This window comes from Gallinula chloropus, assembly GCF_964237585.1.
Source record: "Gallinula chloropus genome assembly, chromosome: 9".
Taxonomy (NCBI): Eukaryota; Metazoa; Chordata; class Aves; order Gruiformes; family Rallidae; genus Gallinula; species Gallinula chloropus.
In genome coordinates this window covers 4,977,408-4,997,487 of record NC_140094.1, presented here as the reverse complement: position 1 = coordinate 4,997,487, position 20,080 = coordinate 4,977,408, and the positions used below count along the sequence as shown (strand labels likewise).

Below are 20,080 nucleotides of genomic sequence, written 5' to 3'. Positions count from 1 at the left end.
TTTTCCTCCTTATTTAAAATCCCAGATCTGCAGGCCATTTTTGTGCCTTGACAAATAAACTTGGGGGTTGGTTTGGACAGCGCTCTCCAGGCTCAGCGTGGTCTCTGGGGATGCAGATTTGGCCATGAAGTCTTTTTGTCCCTCTTTCAGCCCAGCCCTGTCCATCCCTCTGTCTCCTGCTGCTACCACAGAACCTCACACCGTGCCACCCTCATCCATTGCCAGCTGTCCTTCCCTGGGCTCTGCATTTCAACAGCAAAATATTTCTAAAGACCAGATGAGGGAAAGTGTGATGGTATCAAACTGGGATTAGGAAGGGGATGGATGGTGATTCCGTGGGGGTTTTTGAGCTACAGCCTGAATTAAGTGCCAGCATGGAATCCCCTCATTTCTAATGAGGTGCCAGGAGGTACGATTAATATCATCTAGCACCCAGATGCTGGGCTGGGGGAGAATGAAGCCATTAACCACCCCCAGCTCCTTGTCAGGCAGCAGGATGAGTTGTCCCCAGGTCTAGGATGTCCCCAGTTATCTTTTAAAGGCCCTGAGTTCATAGAATCACAGACTGCTCTGGGTTGGAAGGGACCCCAAGGGTCACAGAGCTCCCACCCCCCTGCCACAGGCAGGGACACCAACCTCCAGCCTGGAGCTACACAAGGTTGCCCAGGGACCCAGCCAACCTGGCCTTGAACACCCCCAGGGACGGGGCACACACCCCCTCTCTGGGCTGCTTGTTCCAGCCCCTCACCACTCTCTCTGCAAAGAACTTCCCCCTAATATCCAATTTAAACCTTCCTTCCTTTAGCTTTAATCCATTCGCCTTGTCCTGCCATTATCTACCCTTTTAACAAGCTGATTCCCCTCCTGTGTCTCTGCTCCCTTCAGGGACTGGAAGGCTGCAATGAGGTCCCCCCACAGCCTTCTCTTCTCCAGGCTGAACCAGCCCAGCTCCCTCAGCCTCTCTCCATAGGGGAGCTGCTCCAGCCCTCTGAGCATCTCCGTGGCTCCTCTGCCCCCTCTCCACCAGTCCCACATCTTTCCTGTACTGGGGCCCCAGCTCTGGACACAGGACTCCAGCTGGGACCTCTGGAGGGCAGAGCAGAGAGGGACAATCCCCTCCCTGTCCCTGCTGCCACCCCTCTGCTGATGGAGCCCAGGAACCCATCGTCTTTCCCAGCTGCCAGAGCCACTGCTGGCTCATGGGAAGTTTCTCATCTACCAGAATCCCCAGGTCCTTCTCAGCAGGGCTGCTCTCCAGGAGCTCTCAAGGCTACTCTCAAGGAGATGGTGCCAGTGTCCTTGGGATGGCTCCTCTTCAAACAGATTTGAGGGGGGATTTCTTTTTTTATTTTCTATTTTCTTTTTTCTTTCACAAACGCAGCCTGGATCGTGCAGGGAAGGCAGATCTTGAGGGTGGTGAAGAAGAAAATGAGGATTAAGCTGTAGCAGCTATGGGGAAGTACTGCTTGGGTGGGTCAGGCTCATGTGGCATCCTGGACAGGGATGTCTGAGCTCACCATTGGCCCTGGGAGGATGCTCTGTGCTTTTGCTGGGGATGAAGCAGGCCAGGAGGAGCTTAGTTATCCCCCGTGTCCAGACCATGGGTCTTTCCCATCTTCTTCAAGGTCTTGACCCAACGTGCTGGTTTATGGGTGCTGCAGTGAGACCCAGGCAGGAATGAGGCTGAACAACACAGTGCTGCGGCTCTGGGGGGGGGAGGGGGTGGGGGTGGGGTCATTCCCCAAAAGCCCAAATACCCTTCTCTACCCTCTCCTGGAGAACAGCAAACGTGGCAGCTGGGGAAAGAGGATTTAGTAGGGATGTAGAGGTGCTGAGTGCTGGCAGCAGCTTGTGTTTGCTCTCATCCCTCCCAGGAGCAGGCGAGTCTGTGAGTCCATCCACACACCCTCAATGGATCAGAACCAACAGCAATCCTCTTGGGCAGGTGATTTCAGAGAGCGCTGGGGCTGAGCGCCGATCGATGGCAGCTTGATTCTCCCCTTCAATAATACAGGGATGGCTTCTGCTCTTCCCATTGACCTAATTACAGGAGGAGGGGAGAAGGGAGATGCTGAGTCCTGCTACAGCTTCCCTGCAAGGACAGGATGGGACGGGATGGGACGGGATGGGATGGGATGGGATGGGATGGGATGGGATGGGATGGGATGGGTGATGCCCCTGCAGTCCTGGGGCAGTGTTGCTGCCTGTCCCTGTTGTCCCCTTCTCCTGCCCCAGCTCACGAATGGAGCTGTGTCCCAGCAGGGATGCTCAGGAAAACCTGTGAGTTGGCTCAGATCCAAGAGCTGCCTGGCACCCATGGGTGCCCCTGGTCTGCGGTGTGAGTCAGGGGAAAGCTCAGGGCAACCTGGCTGAGCTGCTTTATGATTTTGAGGCAGCTGCAAATGTAATATCTTGATTTTCCTGGAGAAAGCAGAGCTCAGGAATGGCCCCAGAGCGGGATCTTCCTACTGCTCAGGTGATGAAGGTGAGGAGCAAAGCCCCAAGACCAGGCCTGTGAGCTCGTCTTTGGGGGAGAGAATTTTAAAAATCACCTTCTACCTCTGCTTATAGCTCTTCCTGGGAAGCAACATCCAAAAAAACAAAGCACAAAGATTTAAATTGGTCTAAAGGCCCAGGATTTGTTGGGAAAAAAACAGGTTTTATTCTGTTTCCCTTTTGTTCCCTCCCAGGGTAACAACGGGGATGGAGAAACCACCCAGCTCCATGGCAGCTCTGCTGGGGAATTTGCTTTCTATGGGCAAGTTGGAACCAAAGCAAATGCTGGCACTCTCAAAACCCCTCTCCACTTGATGCTGGTACCCAAATCCTTTTGATGGGAGATGAAGAGGGACATGGTATTCCCAAGGGAAACGTGTAGCTGGCACTTCCAGAGCCAGTTTCTCCTTCCCAGGCCCTGTCTTTCAGAGCTGACTCCCCACTTCCAGAGCCGGTTTCTCTTGCAGCTCGGAAGGGCGATGGGACCCTGGGCTCCATCAGCAGAGGGGTGGCAGCAGGGACAGGGAGGGGATTGTCCCTCTCTGCTCTGCCCTCCAGAGGCCCCAGCTGGAGTCCTGTGTCCAGAGCTGGGGCCCCAGTACAGGAAAGATGTGGGACTGTTGGAGAGGGGTCAGAGGAGCCACGGAGATGCTCAGAGGGCTGGAGCAGCTCCCCTGTGGAGAGAGGCTGAGGGAGCTGGGCTGGTTCAGCCTGGAGAAGAGAAGGCTGTGGGGGGACCTCATTGCAGCCTTCCAGTCCCTGAAGGGAGCAGAGACACAGGAGGGGAATCAGCTTGTTAAAGGGCAGACAGGGGCAGGACAAGGGGGATGGGGTGAAGCTGAAGGAGGGAAGGGTTAGCTGAGATCTTAGGGGGAAGGTCTTTCCAGAGAGAGTGGTGAGGGGCTGGAACAGGCTGCTCAGAGAGGGAGTGGGTGCCCCATCCCTGGGGGTGTTCAAGGCCAGGTTGGCTGGGTCCCTGGGCAAACTTGTGTAGCTCCAGGCCTGGAGGTTGGTGTCCCTCCCTGTGGATCCTTGGGGTCCCTTCCAACCCAGACCAGTCTGGGATTCTATGATTCTGTGATTCTTCTTCCCAGGCCCTGTCCTTCAGAGCTGACTCCCAAGCAGGTTATTCCATGTGGCCGCGACACGTCTGGTCCCGTTAAGTCAGAGTTAACAGGAAGGGCTGAGAGACATTTTAATTACAGATTTGTCTGTTCTGCGTGATTTATCCTGGGGAACTCAAGCAATTTATCCACCAGCAGTTACAAGGGATCTGAAGCAGAAAGCAAGCACGGGGAGTATTTATCGCCGTGACTCAGGAGTCGTTTAGGAGAGATTTGAAACGAAGTGGTGATGCTGCTTAAAAAGCCCCTACCTGGTGTTAGGAAGTTGTCTCCTGCCAGGAAAATTAACGAGCGATATCGTTTTCAGACTCCAGTTCCTCTCTTCTGCATGAGCCAAGCTGAGTTCGTTGCTCTCTGGGCTGTGCAGCCCAAGCGTGGCCCCCACGGGGACGAGGGAATTGGGGTGACGCTTTGGTGTCATTTTCCAGTCGGGTGGTGTTTCAATGTCATTTTATGATCATTACTCAGGGTGAGTGAGATAAACATACCCCCCCCCCCTTCCCTCCATCAGTGCTTTCAGAAGCATAGGACTGTAAGCTGGGAGGAAGTGTTGATCTGCCTGAGGGTAGGGAGGCTCTTCAGAGGGATCTGAACAGGCTGGACCGATGGGCTGAGACCAACAGGATGAGGTTTAACAAGGCCAAGGGCAGAGTGCTGCACATGGGACAGAACAACCCCCTGCAGCGCTACAGGCTGGGGGAGACTGGCTGGAGAGCTGTCAGGCAGAGAAGGACCTGGGGGTGTTGGGTGACTGCGACTGACCATGAGCCAGCAGTGTGCCCAGGTGGCCAGGAAGGCCAAGGGCATCCTGGCTTGTGTCAGAAATAGTGTGGCCAGTAGGTGTGGGGAGGGGATTGTGCCCCTGGACTGGGCACTGGTGAGGCTGCACCTCCACTGCTGGGTCCAGTTCTGGGCTCCTCACCATCAGAAGGACATTGAGGTCCTGGAGCGAGTCCAGAGAAGGGCAACCAGGCTGGGGAAGGGGCTGGAGGGCAAATCCTGTGAGGAGCGGCTGAGGGAGCTGGGGGTGTTCAGCCTGGAGAAGAGGAGGCTGAGGGGAGACCTTCTCCCCACCTCCCCTGCCCTGACAGGAGGGTGCAGAGAGGTGGGTGATGGTCTCTTCAGCCAGGGGACAGGAGATGGGACAAGGGGCAATGGGCTTAAGCTGCCCCAGGGCAGGGTCAGAGCAGATGGGAGGGAAAAGTTCTTCCCTGGCAGAGTTGTGGGGCTGTGGCACAGGCTGCCCAGGGAGGGGCTGAGTCACCTTCCCTGGGTGAATGGGGAGATGAGGTGCTCAGGGATCTGGTTTAGCTTGGGATGGGAATGGTTGGATTTGATGATCTTAAAGGTCTTTTCCAACCTGGTGATTCTGTGGTTCTGTGATCTGAGGCAGCACACTGCCAGCTCAATGATGGCATCGTTTTCTCGGGGACCGGGGAAGAGAGGTTGGTATTGCTTAATGAGCCTTAGAGGAACATGTGGTGTGTCAGGTAAGATGTTGCTTAAACAGTGCCAGAGAAGTACTCAGTTCCCCTATTAGAATGATATTTAACACTCCAGTGGAAAAAACACCCTGGTATATAAACAGATGCTGCTGGATGAGCCATCTACAGAAGGAATCCTGACAGTGCAGCTCTCTCATGCCCAAAGGAGAAATCACTTTTTTCATCTCAGGTGGTGAAGCTGCATATAAAAATGAAAAAATTCAGGAGAAGATGCATCCCAAAGGAAGGAAAAAAATCAGGACATCCTTCCCAAAGGGATGGTGTGACATTGCTTCCTACAGCATTGATCAAAGACTTCCAGCATGGGGCTTGTCCTACTCAACTCTCCAAGGAGCAGGGATGGGGTAGGCACAACCATTGGCCTTCTCCCTGTCTACCATGACCTCAATGAAGCCCCCAAGCTCCTGCTAGCCTGGGGAAGGACAGACCACTGCGGGAAAAAGGAGATGCCCCACATAGTCCTTCACTTCTGGAGGACTTTGCAGATGGAAAGGGCTGTTCCTTCAGAGCTATCAAATACAGATCACAGTGATGGATGGGGTACTTGCTGCGGTGCAAGAGGTGGGAAGTGGTGAATATTTGTGCATTTTTTTGCTGCCTATTGATCTCTTTTGTACCCAACCAAGAATAAAAGCTGTTCCCTGCCCAACAGGTTCAGACTTCTGAAGCCAATGAATCTCCTGTCCCCGTTTCATGCCAGACACCTGAATATATTTCCCACCATCCCACTTGCAGTGCTTTGACCAGCCAGCCTTTGGTTGGAGCTGTTGCAAGGTGAAGGAAACCCAACTTTGGGTTGTGTTTGCATGAGACATGGGGTCTCAGGCTCTTTGGATTTCTAGCTGAGCTGTATTTCTTTCTTTGGAGCAGGAGCAAAGGCATGGGGTGCAGGCACCCATCCACACAGACCTGGTTCCTCATGGAGATGGTTTGCAGGAGGTTGAGTGAATTAACCCCTGGACCTTCAGTTCCATGTTCTGCTGCCAGGTAGGGTGATGGGTCTGTGGTCAGCACGAGCATCACCTCCCATCCTCCTGGATGCCTTTGGCTGCAGGAGCTCCCCCCAGGCAAACCTGGCTTGCATGTCACTGTGGCATAGAAGACACCGACCTAGCATGGGAAGGAGCTGTGTTTGGAGATGACCTACAGTGTGTTGAATTAATAAAGAGGGCCTGAGCTGCCAGAAAGGCTTTTCTTGTCATATCATTTATTCATCATTCATAAAAATATCAGGGGCAGGGCTGGGGCAGGGAGCTTGTGCCAGAAAGGACAGTGTACATGCTTGCTGGGACACAGCAGTGAATGCCTAATGCATGGGCTGGCAAGGGAGGGGGATCCCACCAGCTGCACCTCCTTGGTCTTTTCAGGAGCTTTGCTCATCCAGCTCATTGCTGCAGTGTCCCCAAACCCATGCCACAGATCCTAGGTCCAGAAGGTTCTGGGTAATCTGGGATCTCCACAGACCAAGAGGAAGATGCTGCAGTTGATAAAGTCCAATTCCCTGTGCATCCACGTAAAGCACCATTAGAAACACACCACTCAGGCTATAAAAACCCCACCTGGGGTTTAGCCACAGTGTTGAAGAGCAGGTGCAGGCAGGGCATCACCCTTGTGTCAAGAGGACCCCACTCACCAGGCTCTGCCACCACAGCAAGCAGCTTTGAGTGACCCCCCCAACCCCTTCATCCAGCTTAGCAGTGTAGAGCCATTAGTCATCCTACTGTACACATGAGCAGCTGTGCCAATTAGCATAATTAACACACGAGGGCCAATTAATCTCTTGATTATGCCTGCCATTCACTTATCAGCTGCTATTATGGGAAGATCAGCTTTTGTACCTCTGCTTTCTATGCAAATAAGCCAGTTCTGATGCCTTCATTACTGGATATACAATTACCCAGCGCAGATACCCATGAAATCGAGCACAGACAGACTGCCAAGACACACAGACCACAGCCCAGGTTGATCTGGCAGTTAAAGTCCTCTCCATTTCTCAATGAGCCACCTCAATTGGTGCTCCAGGACCTGGGCTTTGGGGAACTGCTGATAATGTGGTGACACCAGGGGAGAAATGCTTGTGGGACCCTGACTGAGCCCTTGACAAGTTGGTGGCCAAAACTGGCTCCATCTTATGCAGGGAGAGGGACAAGAAGTTGGCAGTGGATAATTCAGACCCAAACAGGCAAGACAGAGGGACATGGAACAAAAGTGCAATTCCCAGCAGCAGGTCAAGGGAAAACACCTTCTGTGCCCTGAGAAGATGGTTCCAGCTGGAGCCCATTGCCCTGGGCTGGCTGGGTGACTTGCCTGCAGCTCCCAGGTGTGCCCTGTCTGCACTGGGTGGGGGCATGGGGGTGGGGAGGGGTGGAGCAGTGGAGGGGGCTGCTGGAAGTGCTGGTATAAAAGGCTCCCAAGCAACAGCTTCTCCATGAGCTGGTTTTGCTGGAGTCAGCATGGGGTTTGGAGGCAGTCTGGGTGTTGTGCTTTTCTTCTGGATGCTGGCTGAAGCAGCATCTTATGGCCCTTGGGGTTTCCCTCAGCGGGACTTGGGGGTCTTGAGGGTCCGAGGAGACTCTGCTTGGCATCGGCCCCATGTGCCTTCCTTCTCCCAGCCCTCTCCCTGGGCGTGGGTGGATGTGTCCCAGCTCCAGGCTGCAGCCCCTCTGCACCCTGTGACCGTGCAGTGCCAGGAGGCACAGGTACTGGTCACGGTGCACAGGGACCTCTTTGGCACGGGGCGCCTGGTCAAGGCTACAGACCTGACCCTGGGCTCAGCTGCCTGCCTGCCCCTGGCCCAGAGTGCTGCTGAGGGCACGGTGACCTTCGTGGCTGGGCTGCACGAGTGTGGCAGCACCCTCCAGGTGAGATGGGATGCTGGGGTGAGGGGCTCCTCCATCACTGATAATGCTCTACAGGTAGTAGACTTTCTCTAGGCTCTGACCAGCACTGGGTGGGTAGTTTTTTGGAGTGTGGGTACCATCCTGAAGCCCTAGATGAGGTGTGGGCTAGGCAGTGGGTGGGGCTTGTGGTGGTTTTATGGCTTGGACAGATGCAACTGGATGCATGAGTATATAGGAAAACTGGGTGTAGCGTGAAACTGTGGTGGCTGTTGCTGGGGAAGTAGGGAAAGAGGCTTTCTGATCTCCTCAGCTGGAGAGTAGAAGGGCTGCCTGGAGCTGGTGTGCCCTCGCTCAGCTAGGGGAGGAGGTTTGCAGACCTGCTGTCTTACAGCCCCTGCCCATCTGATGTGGGTACTTTCTGGGGTGCTAAAGTCCTTGAGACTGACCTTCTACAGGGCTGGTGCCTTGTTGGGATGCCAATACAGAGCTCTGTGGTTTCCTGTTTGCTCTGGATTTAGACTGTGGAGGACAGCCTGTGCCATTACAGATGATGGACCTGTGTGTCCTAGCTCACTTGGTCCTGAGTGTCTAATGATGCTGAGGTTCTGGTTGAGCTAGTTTGCTTTACTGACATGTTGCTCCCAAATCATCTTTTTAGATGACCCCAGACTCCTTGATCTACAAAACAGTTTTGTCCTACAAACCAACTCCTTCTGGCAACCTGGTCATTTTAAGGACCAATGTGGCTGTGGTTCCTATTGAGTGTCACTATCCCAGGTGAGCAGATGGGTGCTGTATCCCTCCTCCTATGGACCTGAGGTGATGGTGGCATCTTTGTTAACACCCATCTCTTCCATGTAGGAAGAGCAATGTGAGTAGCAATGCCATCCAGCCCACGTGGGTTCCCTTCCACTCTACCCTGTCATCAGAGGAGAGGCTGGCTTTCTCTCTACGTCTCATGAATGGTGGGTGCAAACTTGGCAGCCCCCTTCCCCCTCAGATTCCTGCTCCTGATGGCTCTTGGCTGCATGCCAAGAGTCCAGAGCTATAATCTGGGATAAAGTCTTATAGAAGTGATGCTGAGTTACTGCTGAATGAAGAGGTCCCATGTGTGGGGAGGGCAAGTTGAGCTGTAACCTTGAATTTACCTTCCAGATGACTGGAGCACAGAGAGACTCTCCAATGGCTTCCAGCTGGGAGAAAGCCTGCACCTCCAGGCTGAAGTTGCTTCTGGGAACCACGTACCTCTAAGGCTGTTTGTGGATGACTGTGTTGCCACCCTGCATCCCGACAGGAACTCCTCTCCCCGATACGCCCTGATTGACCTCAGTGGGTAAGGAGTGTGGTGCTCTCTGGGTGGTACTGCTGTAGCTGCTTGGGATGTCCCTGACTTCTCACCCTTCTCCAGGTGCTTGGTGGATGGGAGATCAGATGACACCACTTCAGCCTTCATCTCCCCGAGGCCCCGGCAGGAAGTGCTGCAGTTTGTGGTTGATGCGTTCAAGTTTGCAGGAGATGACAGAAACTTGGTGAGCTGTGGTGCTTACCCCTCCTCCTCCTCCTCCTCCCCAGTGTGCTGAAGCTGTGCTGCATGAGCAAATCTAACCTCTGATGTTGGCTTGACTTCCTTCCAGATCTACATCACCTGCCACCTGAAGGTCTCCCCAGCTGACCAGGCCCCAAACCCATTGAACAAGGCCTGTTCCTTCAACAAAGCCAACGGCCTGTGAGTAGCTGGGGTGTGTAGGGAGGGGGCAGCCTGGCCAAGAGGGCTGACAGGTAATTCTGTTTCAGTTGGGCTCCTGTGGAGGGTACTGGGGACATCTGCAGCTGCTGTGAGACCGGCAACTGTCTGCTGTATGGAGGAAACTCCCGGAAAGTTACCCCTCCAGCCAGGTGGCGAGGAAGGCGCTTGAAGAGAGACACCACTTCCAAGCAAGGTAGGGCTCTCTACATCCAAAATGAACCCCCAGGGCAGGCTGACCCTCCAGGCTGGGATGGCTGAGATACATTTGCTACAGATCTTCAGGTATCTCCTATTAAGAACAAACCTAACTCTTCAACATCCTGGACCAAGGCACGGTGTCTGTGTCCTTGTATTCCAAACTGTTGGGAACCTGCTCTTGCAGGGTCCCTCTTCCTGTATGTCCTAAAATCCAGACTAAGCAGGAATTACCTCCCCTCTGAACTCCTTTGTGTCCTGCTCTTCCTAGATGGGTCTTTAAGGGCAGCAGAGGCTGAAGTCTCAGTTGGACCACTAGTAATTCTTGATCCAGCTCAGGGATTGTGGAGCTCCTCAGGAGGCCTTGCACCAGCAGGGAAGACCCAGCATGGTATGTGTGTCTCCAGCTCAGACCTAAAGGCAGTCAAGGAAGGTACCTTCAGGCTGATCTAGTCATGAATCCCCCATGACTTCACACCTGGATAGGGACTTTCCTAGTATAACTGCCAAAAGACAGCTTCTTCCCAAAGCTGCCTCCAAGTCCATCCACTGGCAGGTGGTGGGAAACCAGTAAAGGTGTAGTAAGGGGATCTTGTCTCTTTCAGGTGCTGCTGAAGGACATCCTACACTGATTCAAGTTGCCATGCTCACAGGAGCCACTGTGCTGAGTTTAATTGCTCTTGGGCTGTTTCTTGCATGCAGGAAGTGTAGCTGCCCTCCTGGGCTGTCACTGTAACTACCCAAGTGTAATAAAGAGAAATGTGTCTGTCTTCTCCTTGTGCCCTCAGTGGGGAGAAGGGACATCAGTCTGCCTTTGGTCTGTTCTAGAGGGGTGGGAGTTGAGGTTGTGCTTGAGCACCATCCTCCAGGTAAGTCATCTCTTGGGAAGACACCAAGGGATTAGTGGTGGGACCAAAACCTCTGTTGAGGCTCCCTGTAGGTTGTCTACTTGGTGGGCTGTGCCTGATGGCAAGAACTCCTACATACTGCCAGTGGACAAGGTGGGGATTCCTCCCTTAAGGGAAGGATCAATGTTAGGAGATGGTAACTGGATTCCTGACTCTACAAGTCCTGTTTGCTCCCCCTTAGCAGGGGTGGTAGTGGAGGATGTGATAAGAGCAGCTTGGGTTTGTTGCTGTGAGGTGATGTGGCCTGAGTGTGGAGCTTTTGAAGGACCTCTCCACCTCTGGGGAGGGGTTGTGGGTGCTGGGGCTGAGTGTGGCTTCTTTTCCTGGGACACCTGGAAAAAGTGTGGTGTGGATGTGGACACAGCATGAAAAGGAGTGTTGCTCCTGGATGTTGTGGCCTCTGCCTGGGGAGCAAGGAGTAATAGCTGGATGGGGAGGTGGAGCTGGTCCACCCACACCATTTTTTTAATATAAAGGGTGGGGGGTCACTTTAGTCAGTAGTAGGTCTGGAGATGACACCCAGCTTGTCATCTCTCCTTGCAGCTGTCTTGGGGACTCAGTCTGTGGTGTGCTGGAAGAACTGTACCATAGGGTTCAGGAGTCATTATACCTAAATGGAACCAATAGGCATGTGATGGGCCTTCAAACTGTGTCAAATCACCCTCCTTGCTCTGCCACTTTCCCTCCTGCAGTGTAGGCAGCTTCTGACCTCTTGGCTTAGGCTGCTGAACTCCAGCTGGGTGTGAACTGCTGGTGTTCTGACTCCAGATGTGGCAGGTTTAACACAAGCTTCTGAGAAACACAACCATTGTAACACAAGTATCTCTCAGAAAGGGTTTGAAAGCAGTAAGGCTGACTTGAGGTGATGCCAGCAGCCCCAGTTCTTGGACACTTGGTCCTTTGCTCTTGCCAGTGCCTTGTGAAAGCTGCTGCTGTTAAGTGTTGCCTAAATTTGGCAGCTGAAGCCTGGACTTCTGCCCTAAAGCTCTTGGGCTGTGCTCTAGCAATGCCCATTCTCCTTACAACCTACTTAACAAAGCCCAAGCGTGGCTGCAGCTCTGCAAATGAACCTTCCCTAATGCTGGGAGATGAGCTTGGCACATATGCTCCATGGACTTGCCAGAGTGTGGAGCAGGAACCCCCCCTCCCCAGGAAAGCCAGGGGATGATGTGCTTAGGGCAAATGTTTTCAAATTCAACAGCTGAGCTGAAATAATCAGGTGGGAAAATAAGGTAGCTGGCTAAGCTCTTTTCTTAGCTAATATCTTCCCAGATCAGGCTCTCAGCCTTCTTGTCAATGCACAAGCTCCTTCCTGAAGGAGCTACAGAAGATTAAACCCCTTAATTTCTTTTTTCTTTCCAATCTTTACCTTGACAGGGTAACACGTGTGGCCAGGCTGTGATGCTGAACTTCTAAGAAGCTGTTGGTGCTCTTCCCAAGGGCACAGAGACCCAGCTCTGACCCCTGTGCAGGAGTTGGAGGTTGTCCTTGACAGGCAGTCCCACAGGCATGGTCTTCTCAGCCATCTGTCTTGGGGCTTCTCTAAAGCAGCTTTCTCCAGAGTAATCTGTCACACAGCAGGACCTCACATGGCAAAGGAGAAGGTTATCCTGAGCCTTGGGGTGCTGCTGGAGGAGCTTTTACAGGCAGCACCCGTTGCAAGGGTGTTTCCTGAGCACTGAAGTTGTTACCTGTAAATCACAGGGGTAGGAAGGGACCTCCAGAGCACACTGGGTCCAACCCCCTGCCAGAGCAACTCCCCAGCTCATACTGCACAGGTCGGTGTCCAGATGGGGCTGGAATCTCTCCAGAGATGGAGACTCCACGTCCCCTGGGCAGCCTGTCCCAGGGCTCCCTCACCCTCACTGGGGAAAAGTTCTTCCCCATGTTGGTGTGGAACTCCCTGTGTTCCAACTTGCAACCATTGCCCCTTGTCCTGTCCCCACAGCCCAGCTCACTCAGCCTTTCCTCACAGGGGAGATGCTCCAGGCCCTTCATCATCTCCGTTGCCTCCTCTGGACTCTCTCCAGGAGATCCCTGGCTTTTTTATCCCAGGGATCCCAGCACTGGACACAACACTCCAGGTGGGGCCTGACCAGGGCAGAGCAGAGGGGGAAATAGAGTCTCTATTGTCTCTGTGCAGACCTGAGGAAGGAGCTGGAGAGGCAACTGGCTGGTTTCTCGTGTAGGTTTTCACTCCCACACCAGGGGGGAAAGTGTTTCCCCAAGGACTTGGAGTTATTTCACTTCTCATGTGCTTTGCTGCCAGGAACCCCTGTGCTGGGGTGTAAATGGAGCTGGAGGAGCAGAAGCCGTTTGAAAGCACCGCTGGTGAGTTAAGGTTTTGCTGTATTTGCTGAGATAATTTAGCGTAATTCCCTGCTAATGAATTAATGCACCACTTCTTGTTCCTTATAGCTTGCTTAATTTGATTGGAGCTCTAAGTGCTAGCTAGCTTCATTACCAGCAAATATTAATGTAATAAAATGGGCTTTGGTGGAGTCCTTTATTCCCAGAGAGCTTTGTACCCAGCTCCTGTGCTGGGGAAGGAGGAAGAAGGTCAGGGAAGCTGCTCGCCACTGAGCACCTTCATGGGTGCCCAGCAGCTTCTGAGGGTGCAGCATCATGTTTTTGTGGCCACATCTCAGGGCTACAATGTTGCTTCATCCTTGGCAGAAAATACCCCTCTGCCCTGCAGTGTCACAGCCTTATGGGGAGGCAAATCAAAAGCTTAATAAAAATGGTCATTGCAGTGAACTCATCAGCTCATCCATGGATGGAGGGGAGCAGTGCCATCCCACTGCAAGCCTGGCTTTGCAGTTTAATAAATAAATTATGGGTAGGATGAAAAAAGCAGAGCCTATGTGCTGTCTCTTGCTGAACACTAGTCCCCAAGTGACTACACTGACCTGCCAGGAGGGTGCAGAGAGGTGGGCGATGGTCTCTTCAGCCAGGGGACAGGAGATGGGACAAGGGGCAATGGGCTCAAGCTGCCCCAGGGCAGGGTCAGAGCAGATGGGAGGGAAAAGTTCTTCCTTGGCAGAGTTGTGGGGCTGTGGCACAGGCTGCTCAGGGAGGGGGCTGAGTCACCTTCCCAGGGTGTGTTTAACAGGTGGGTAGATGAGGTGCTCAGGGCTCTGGTTTCGCTTGGGATGGGAATGGTTGGACTTGATGATCTTAAAGGTCTTTTCCAACCTGGTGATTCTGTGACTTCAGCCATGCAGGGGAAAACATCACTCTGAAATCCTTGCACATATTTTTTACCATTTCCTCCTCCCATAAATGTGCACCAGAGGTTTTGGCCAAGGCTGCTGCTGGAATAGCAGATGCATGCTCCTAAGGAGCCTTCCCACCATCCTGCTGGGAGGGATGGGACTGGCTCTGCCTCAGTTGTGTTCTTTTATGCAAATGGGTCCATGCATAATTTAAACTGTGCTGCTTACACATCTCTGCTCTGGCTGTGAGTGGAGGGAGATGGAGCTTGCTTTTTCTCAAGCCTTTTTTATTTGTGCATGTGGTGGTGGTGTTTTGTCCCCAAAACGTTTCCCAGGTACCATAGAATCCCAGACTGGTCTGGGCTGGAAGGGACCCCAAGGATCACAGAGCTCCAACCCCCTGCCACAGGCAGGGACACCAACCTCCAGGTCTGGAGCTACACAAGGTTGCCCAGGGCCCCATCCAACCTGGCCTTGAACACCCCCAGGGATGGGGCACCCACCCCCTCTCTGGGCAGCCTGTTCCAGCCCCTCACAACCCCCTGCCAAAGCAGCTCCCCAGCTCATATTGCACAGGTCGGCATCTAAATGGGGCTGGAATCTCTCCAGAGAAGGAGACTCCACACCCCCTGGGCAGCCTGTCCCAGGGCTCCCTCACACTCACTGGGGAAAAGTTCTTCCCCAGGTTGGTGCAGAACTTCCTGTGCTCCAACTTGCAGCCATTGCCCCTTGTCCTGTCCTCACAGACACTGAAAAGGGGCTGGCCAGTTCCCCCTGCATCCCATACTTAAGGTCTTTATAAACACTAATAAGGTCCCCCCTTAGTCTTCTCCTCTCCAGGCTGAACAGCCCCAGCTCACTCAGCCTTTCCTCACAGGGGAGATGCTCCAGGCCCTTCATCATCTCCGTAGCCTCCTCTGGACTGTCTCCAGGAGATCCCTGGCTTTTTTATCCCACACAGCATTGGACACAACACTCCAGGTGGGGCCTGACCAGGGCAGAGCTGTGGGGGAGGATCCCCTCCTGTGCCCTGCTGGCCACACTCCTATTGAGGTCCCCCAGGATCCCTTTTGTCAAGCTCTGCTGAGGATGTGTCCTGTGACTGCAGGTATGAGGATGATAAGGTACCTGAACCCCATCCTGCAAGTCTAGATGTAGGTTTTGATGAAATATTGGGTCCTATCTGGCTTAGGTGGCCTTGGGGGGACAGCTCTGCCCTGCAGCAAGCCCGAAGCATTGCCAGACCCAGCGGCAGTGCTCCTTATTATGGGCTGGCACGGATGTCTTTGGTTTTCCTGTGGTATTTTTTTCCCTTGTAGGAGCCCCAACATTTTAATTATTTATTTGGAGCATGATTAATGTTTTGTCTGACGTTGTTCTGCCAGGGGAGCCCCGGTACATTTTGGTTTAGTGAGATCTAATTAAGAAGTCCCATCAAGCATGTCATCCCTTGTCTTACAAGTACCTCCAGGGCACCTCCAGCACGGCTGTGTTTTGGCAGGCTTGGCTGGGTCTGATGGCTCTGGAGGAAGGCCTGGGGCTCTTCTAGGGGATGCTGCCCTGAAGCAAAGGGTGCTCTGGCTGAGCACCCCTCTTTTCAGGATCAAGGCAAGACCCAAGTTGCTGCTGCCTCTGGGGCATGGAGGTGAGAAGTATTTTTAGCTTCAAGTTTGCCCTTTCTAGCTGTTTTTTTTGGGGGGTGTGGGGTGTGTGTGTGTGTGTGTGTGCTCTCCTCTTGAGAGCAGGATGTGGCCAGGCTGAAGCTGCCCTGTCCCCAAGGAGGAGGGACAAAGGATGGGGTGATGTCGTGGGGCCACCTGGACAGTAATGTCTAGCGTAGGTCTCTGGGGGAGTGGTGAGTGCAGAGGCATCCCCTGTGTGGAGCACACGTGTGTGTGCATGTCCACGGGTGTGTGTGCGCCCAGTGCCGCCCAGTGCCACCCAGTGGCAGGAGAGGACCCAGCCACCACCCAGCAAAATGCACTTCAGAGGGTGAGAACATGTGATACATCAATATAAGGTGCTCAATTCTCTAGCAAGGGCTGTATCCAGGTACTGGATGGTTGAGTGTTTGGAGCAGTGGCCACTGGAGAAGTGGGTTTTACTGGGCTGGAGGTGGAGACCCTCATGCCGAGTCTGGTCTCTTGTGGCCTTGGGGGCATTAAACAACCTGGACAGTCCCACGTGGGATCCCCATCCTGCCCATGGCTCCAAAAGCCTATCTAAGCTCAGCCTGGGGTGGCTGGTCCCTGCTTGAGCTGTTCTGCAGGGATGCTGCTCTCCAGCTGTGCCTGTTGATGGCAGTTTTTCCCACACTGCCTTGGACTATCACCATGAAGGCTCCTGTCTGCTGACAGGTATCCATCCCAGCTCCCTAGCCCTTTATTTCCCTCTTCTTGCAGAGCAGGTGGTTTTCTTCAGGTGTCCAACTGCTCCATCCTTTGGTTTTCAGTCCCAGAGAAGGTTGGAACTCACTGGGAGCTACTGACTGAGCTGCTCATCCCATGAGGGTGAAGATGCCAAGCCCTGCCAGCCATCCTGTGGTATGGTGGCTTCCAGCAAGCTGTGAAATTGCAGACTGGCAAGTGGCAGGCATAAATGAGGCTTAATTAACGTGCTGTGGCCATAAGCACCGATTTCAGGTCTCTGTCTGGCCAGGCTTGGCTTATCCATCTCCATCCTGTGGCTGCTAAGAGGGTTTGGCTGGCAGAGCCTAGGAAGGAGCACAGCAGGGGAGCTGCTCTGCTGGGGGTTTTAGTGCCAGATCACAGTTGGGCAAATCAGTAACTTGGTGCTGAGTCACTGAGAGCCATGATCTATGGCTTGAGGGTACCCCTGAACACCCCCTCCCTCCCCTGCTGCCTTTCTCCTCCCCTGAAGCTGCCCTGAGCTGGGAGTGTGAGGACACAAAGGGAAGCAGGATGTTGTGATAAACTCCCCAGGGAGAAGTTGTGCCAGGGGTGGACCTGGTTTGGGGTGCCATGGGCAGTGTGTGCACACTCTGCTCAGTGCAAGGCTCCTCCCCTCCTTCCTGTGCAGCCTCCCCATGCAAGGAGATAACTGCTGCCAGTGAGTTATCTGGCTCCTAGGCAGGAGATAAGCAGAGCTGGGGAGGATGTGACCCCCAGCTTGCTGCACTGTGGACCAAAATTGAGTTGGGAAGATGCAGCTGAGCTGTACCAGCCCCTGGGAACTGGAGCCCTTTTCTGGGGTTGGGGGGAGGATGCTCCTTTTCTCCTTCTGACCAGAGACATGAGGATGAAGAGAGGAGAACTTCAGTGTCCTCCTTACAGATCAATTTAACTCCTGAAAGGTGGAAGGGGAGGCTGAAGGAGCACTCCTCTTGCAGCTGTGAAGAAGCATCATTGCAACAGGCACCAGCACATCACTTGCAGTAATTCAGCTGTGGAACAGCAAGGAACAAATAAGACAAGATGCTGGACATGAGCAGAGGCAGGAGGCAGAGCCTCTCCCTTCAAAAACAAAGCATTTGTCTCCCAGCTGCAGCAAGTAACTAGCTGCAAGTGTGTGTGTGGGGTGTGTTAAAAATCCAGGGGTGCTTTTACCAGCTGCTGAGCTGCAAGGGGTGGCTGAATGTAGACTGGTCTGGGCCAGGGCTGTGTGAAATAAAGCCCATAGCTGAGGGAGAGGTTTCTGCAGCACCCTGAAAGTGGATTGTGGTGGGTTTGATAATAAAAGCTGCCCCCCTGTATGGGGATAGCCTGGGGTTGGCTTCCCAGGGTGGCTGGGATGAGCATGGGGACCCATGGGTGCAGTTTGGGTTCCCCATCCATTGCAGAAATGGTCTTCCCAAAGCCTGACCCTGAGCTCTTCCTGACTCAGGGCTGGAAAATATCCCATTATCCATTTTAATGGCTGCCTTTCATGTCTGTGTGCTTGGAATTGAAGTCTCTAGGCAGTCAGGGGCTGGTTTCAGCCCTTGCTGAAGTGAGACGTAGCAAGACAGCTTATCCTGGGGGGGAAACTTTCCAGCTGCATTTTGTGAGCTCAGAGGAGTTTCTTCAAAACACAAACCCCAGCAGAGCTTTCTGCAATTCAGGTCAACTCAAATAGGAGCCATGGGGAGGGGCAGAGCTGGACCATTTGAACAGGAAGCTGAAATCCTCCTTTAAGCTCCATCAAGCCCTGGCCAGAGCAACCGCTGAACATCCTTCCCAGAAAAAAACCATTGGGATGCATGGCACAGGTACCCACCATTTGGAGTTGCTGGCCAGTCTGGGTCCTTGATTCATTTACTAATGGCTTCTTTATCACTTCTTGGATGAAACACAAACCCTTTGCACCCTCCTTTGCCAGCTCCCATCACTCTCTGGTCGATGGTTCATGTATTTCCAAACAGGTTTTGGGGTCTGGGGTGGGGGGGCATAGAGAACAGGGACGTTTCCAGGATGCTGTGGGGGAAAGGCTTGTTCATTTGTTAGTGAGTAGTATCAAGAAGAGAAACACAAGGTGTTTTACCCTGCTGCATCACCCTCACCCCATCCACAGTGCTGATGAGGTGGATCTTGTCCCTGCAAAAGGTAAGTCCATTAATCCAAGGTCATTAATAACTAGGTTGGTGGTGCAATTAATAACATCATTAATAACTTTAAGTGGTGTAACAACCCCTTTTTTACCACTTTGCCTCCTCCCTCTGCCTGTGCATGATTAGTAAATCACAACCATCATCTCCAATTTTGCCCTAAATACCCCAAACTAGAAGGTTTTCCCACTCAATAACAGCAACTCTCTGGGTGTGCAGAGGAGCAGCAAGGACACTGCTTCTGGTTCCCTCTACACCAGTGGTGGCTTCTATCACCCCTCACCCTGAGCAAATGGCAGGGGAGGAATTGCCCCCCCTCCTCCCCTTTCTCTGTTTACCCCTGTTTTATGGCAGGTTTCCCATCCCTGGGCACAGAAGGTTAATCTGACGCTTACCGCCGCTGTCGCCTGGATTTATGGCAGAGCAGGAAATAAACCTTGCAAGGCTATAAATTCATTCTTAATAGAAACGTGGGGGAAGAAGCTATTACCCTTGTCTGTGTGGCCCTGGCTGCAGCAATTGGCTTTAAATCCCCAGCCCCAAGGTGAGCAGCTTTGAATCCCCATGTTGTGCCTCAGTTTCCCTCCGCTGATTTTGCAGCTCTTTTTAGGGCTGCAGGTGATGCAGGTACCCCCAAATCCAGCTCATCTGAAAACCACCTCCTTAGGGAGCTCTGGCTGCTCTGGATTTTTCCCTTGTGTTCTTCCTAGCATCCTTCAGGAGGAGTTATTAAAGAACAAAGCTTCATCTATTAATCATGCTTTTACAATGGGACCAGGCTCTAAAAAGTTCATAAAAATACATAAGTAGCCAGCTGTTGACATACAGGGTAAGAGAGGGAGCAGAGATGAGTTGTCCCAGCCCATGTGTCCCTGTGTGGGTGCTGGCTGTCCCCAATTTGGGATGCAGGCTCTCCCCTTCCCTCTTCTTGGGGAAAAAAACCCAACCAAACAAACCAAACCCAGGGCCTGATGCTCCCTCTTGTGGTCTCAGCCCTAGGAGGAATGAGGAGGAGGAGGAGGATGATGATGCTGCATAAGCCCCTCTGCAGGGTTCTTCCCTCTCCAGGCTTTCTCCAGAGCTGGGATGGCCGGGTGGGGATCAGGATGGATGCTCTCTGGGTCAGAAGAACCAAAGCCCCCCAGGTTCTGTACATTCTGGGAATACACATTGATCCCCAGGGGGGGATGTGTCCCTTGGGTCCTAAAAAATTAAAAAAAAAGGTCATTTGACATGATCTGGCTTTTTTTTTCTCTCCCTGATTTGGGTTGATTTCAGAGGATTTTGATCCCCAACACCACCTCTTTGCTGGACCTTTCATGTGAGCATCCCTTGCCCATGGCAGCAATGCTGGGTGCTGGAGAGGATCTTGGCTCGTGGTTGTACTGGGAAAAGGTCTGAAATGGAGCATCTCTGACCTGGATTAAAAACACAGAATCAAGGCAGTGGGTTTTTATTGTTGTCAGGCCTGGAAAGCAACACAACGGTGCCAGGGCTGCCTGAGGTC

General features: G+C 53.1%; 1 protein-coding gene across 1 annotated transcript; it reads left to right on the top strand.

Annotated features, from left to right (window-relative positions):
- Nucleotides 1–7,578: 7,578 nt before the first annotated feature.
- Nucleotides 7,579–19,612, top strand: LOC311194722 (zona pellucida sperm-binding protein 3-like; the record flags this gene model as incomplete). The annotated part of the gene is made up of 9 exons (XM_084267921.1): nt 7,579–7,986; nt 8,624–8,742; nt 8,827–8,930; nt 9,121–9,298; nt 9,374–9,494; nt 9,600–9,691; nt 9,760–9,905; nt 15,956–16,022; nt 19,573–19,612. 9 exons carry the CDS (start codon nt 7,579–7,581, stop codon nt 19,610–19,612), a joined length of 1,275 nt encoding a protein of 424 aa, XP_084124047.1.
- Nucleotides 19,613–20,080: the final 468 nt, after the last annotated feature.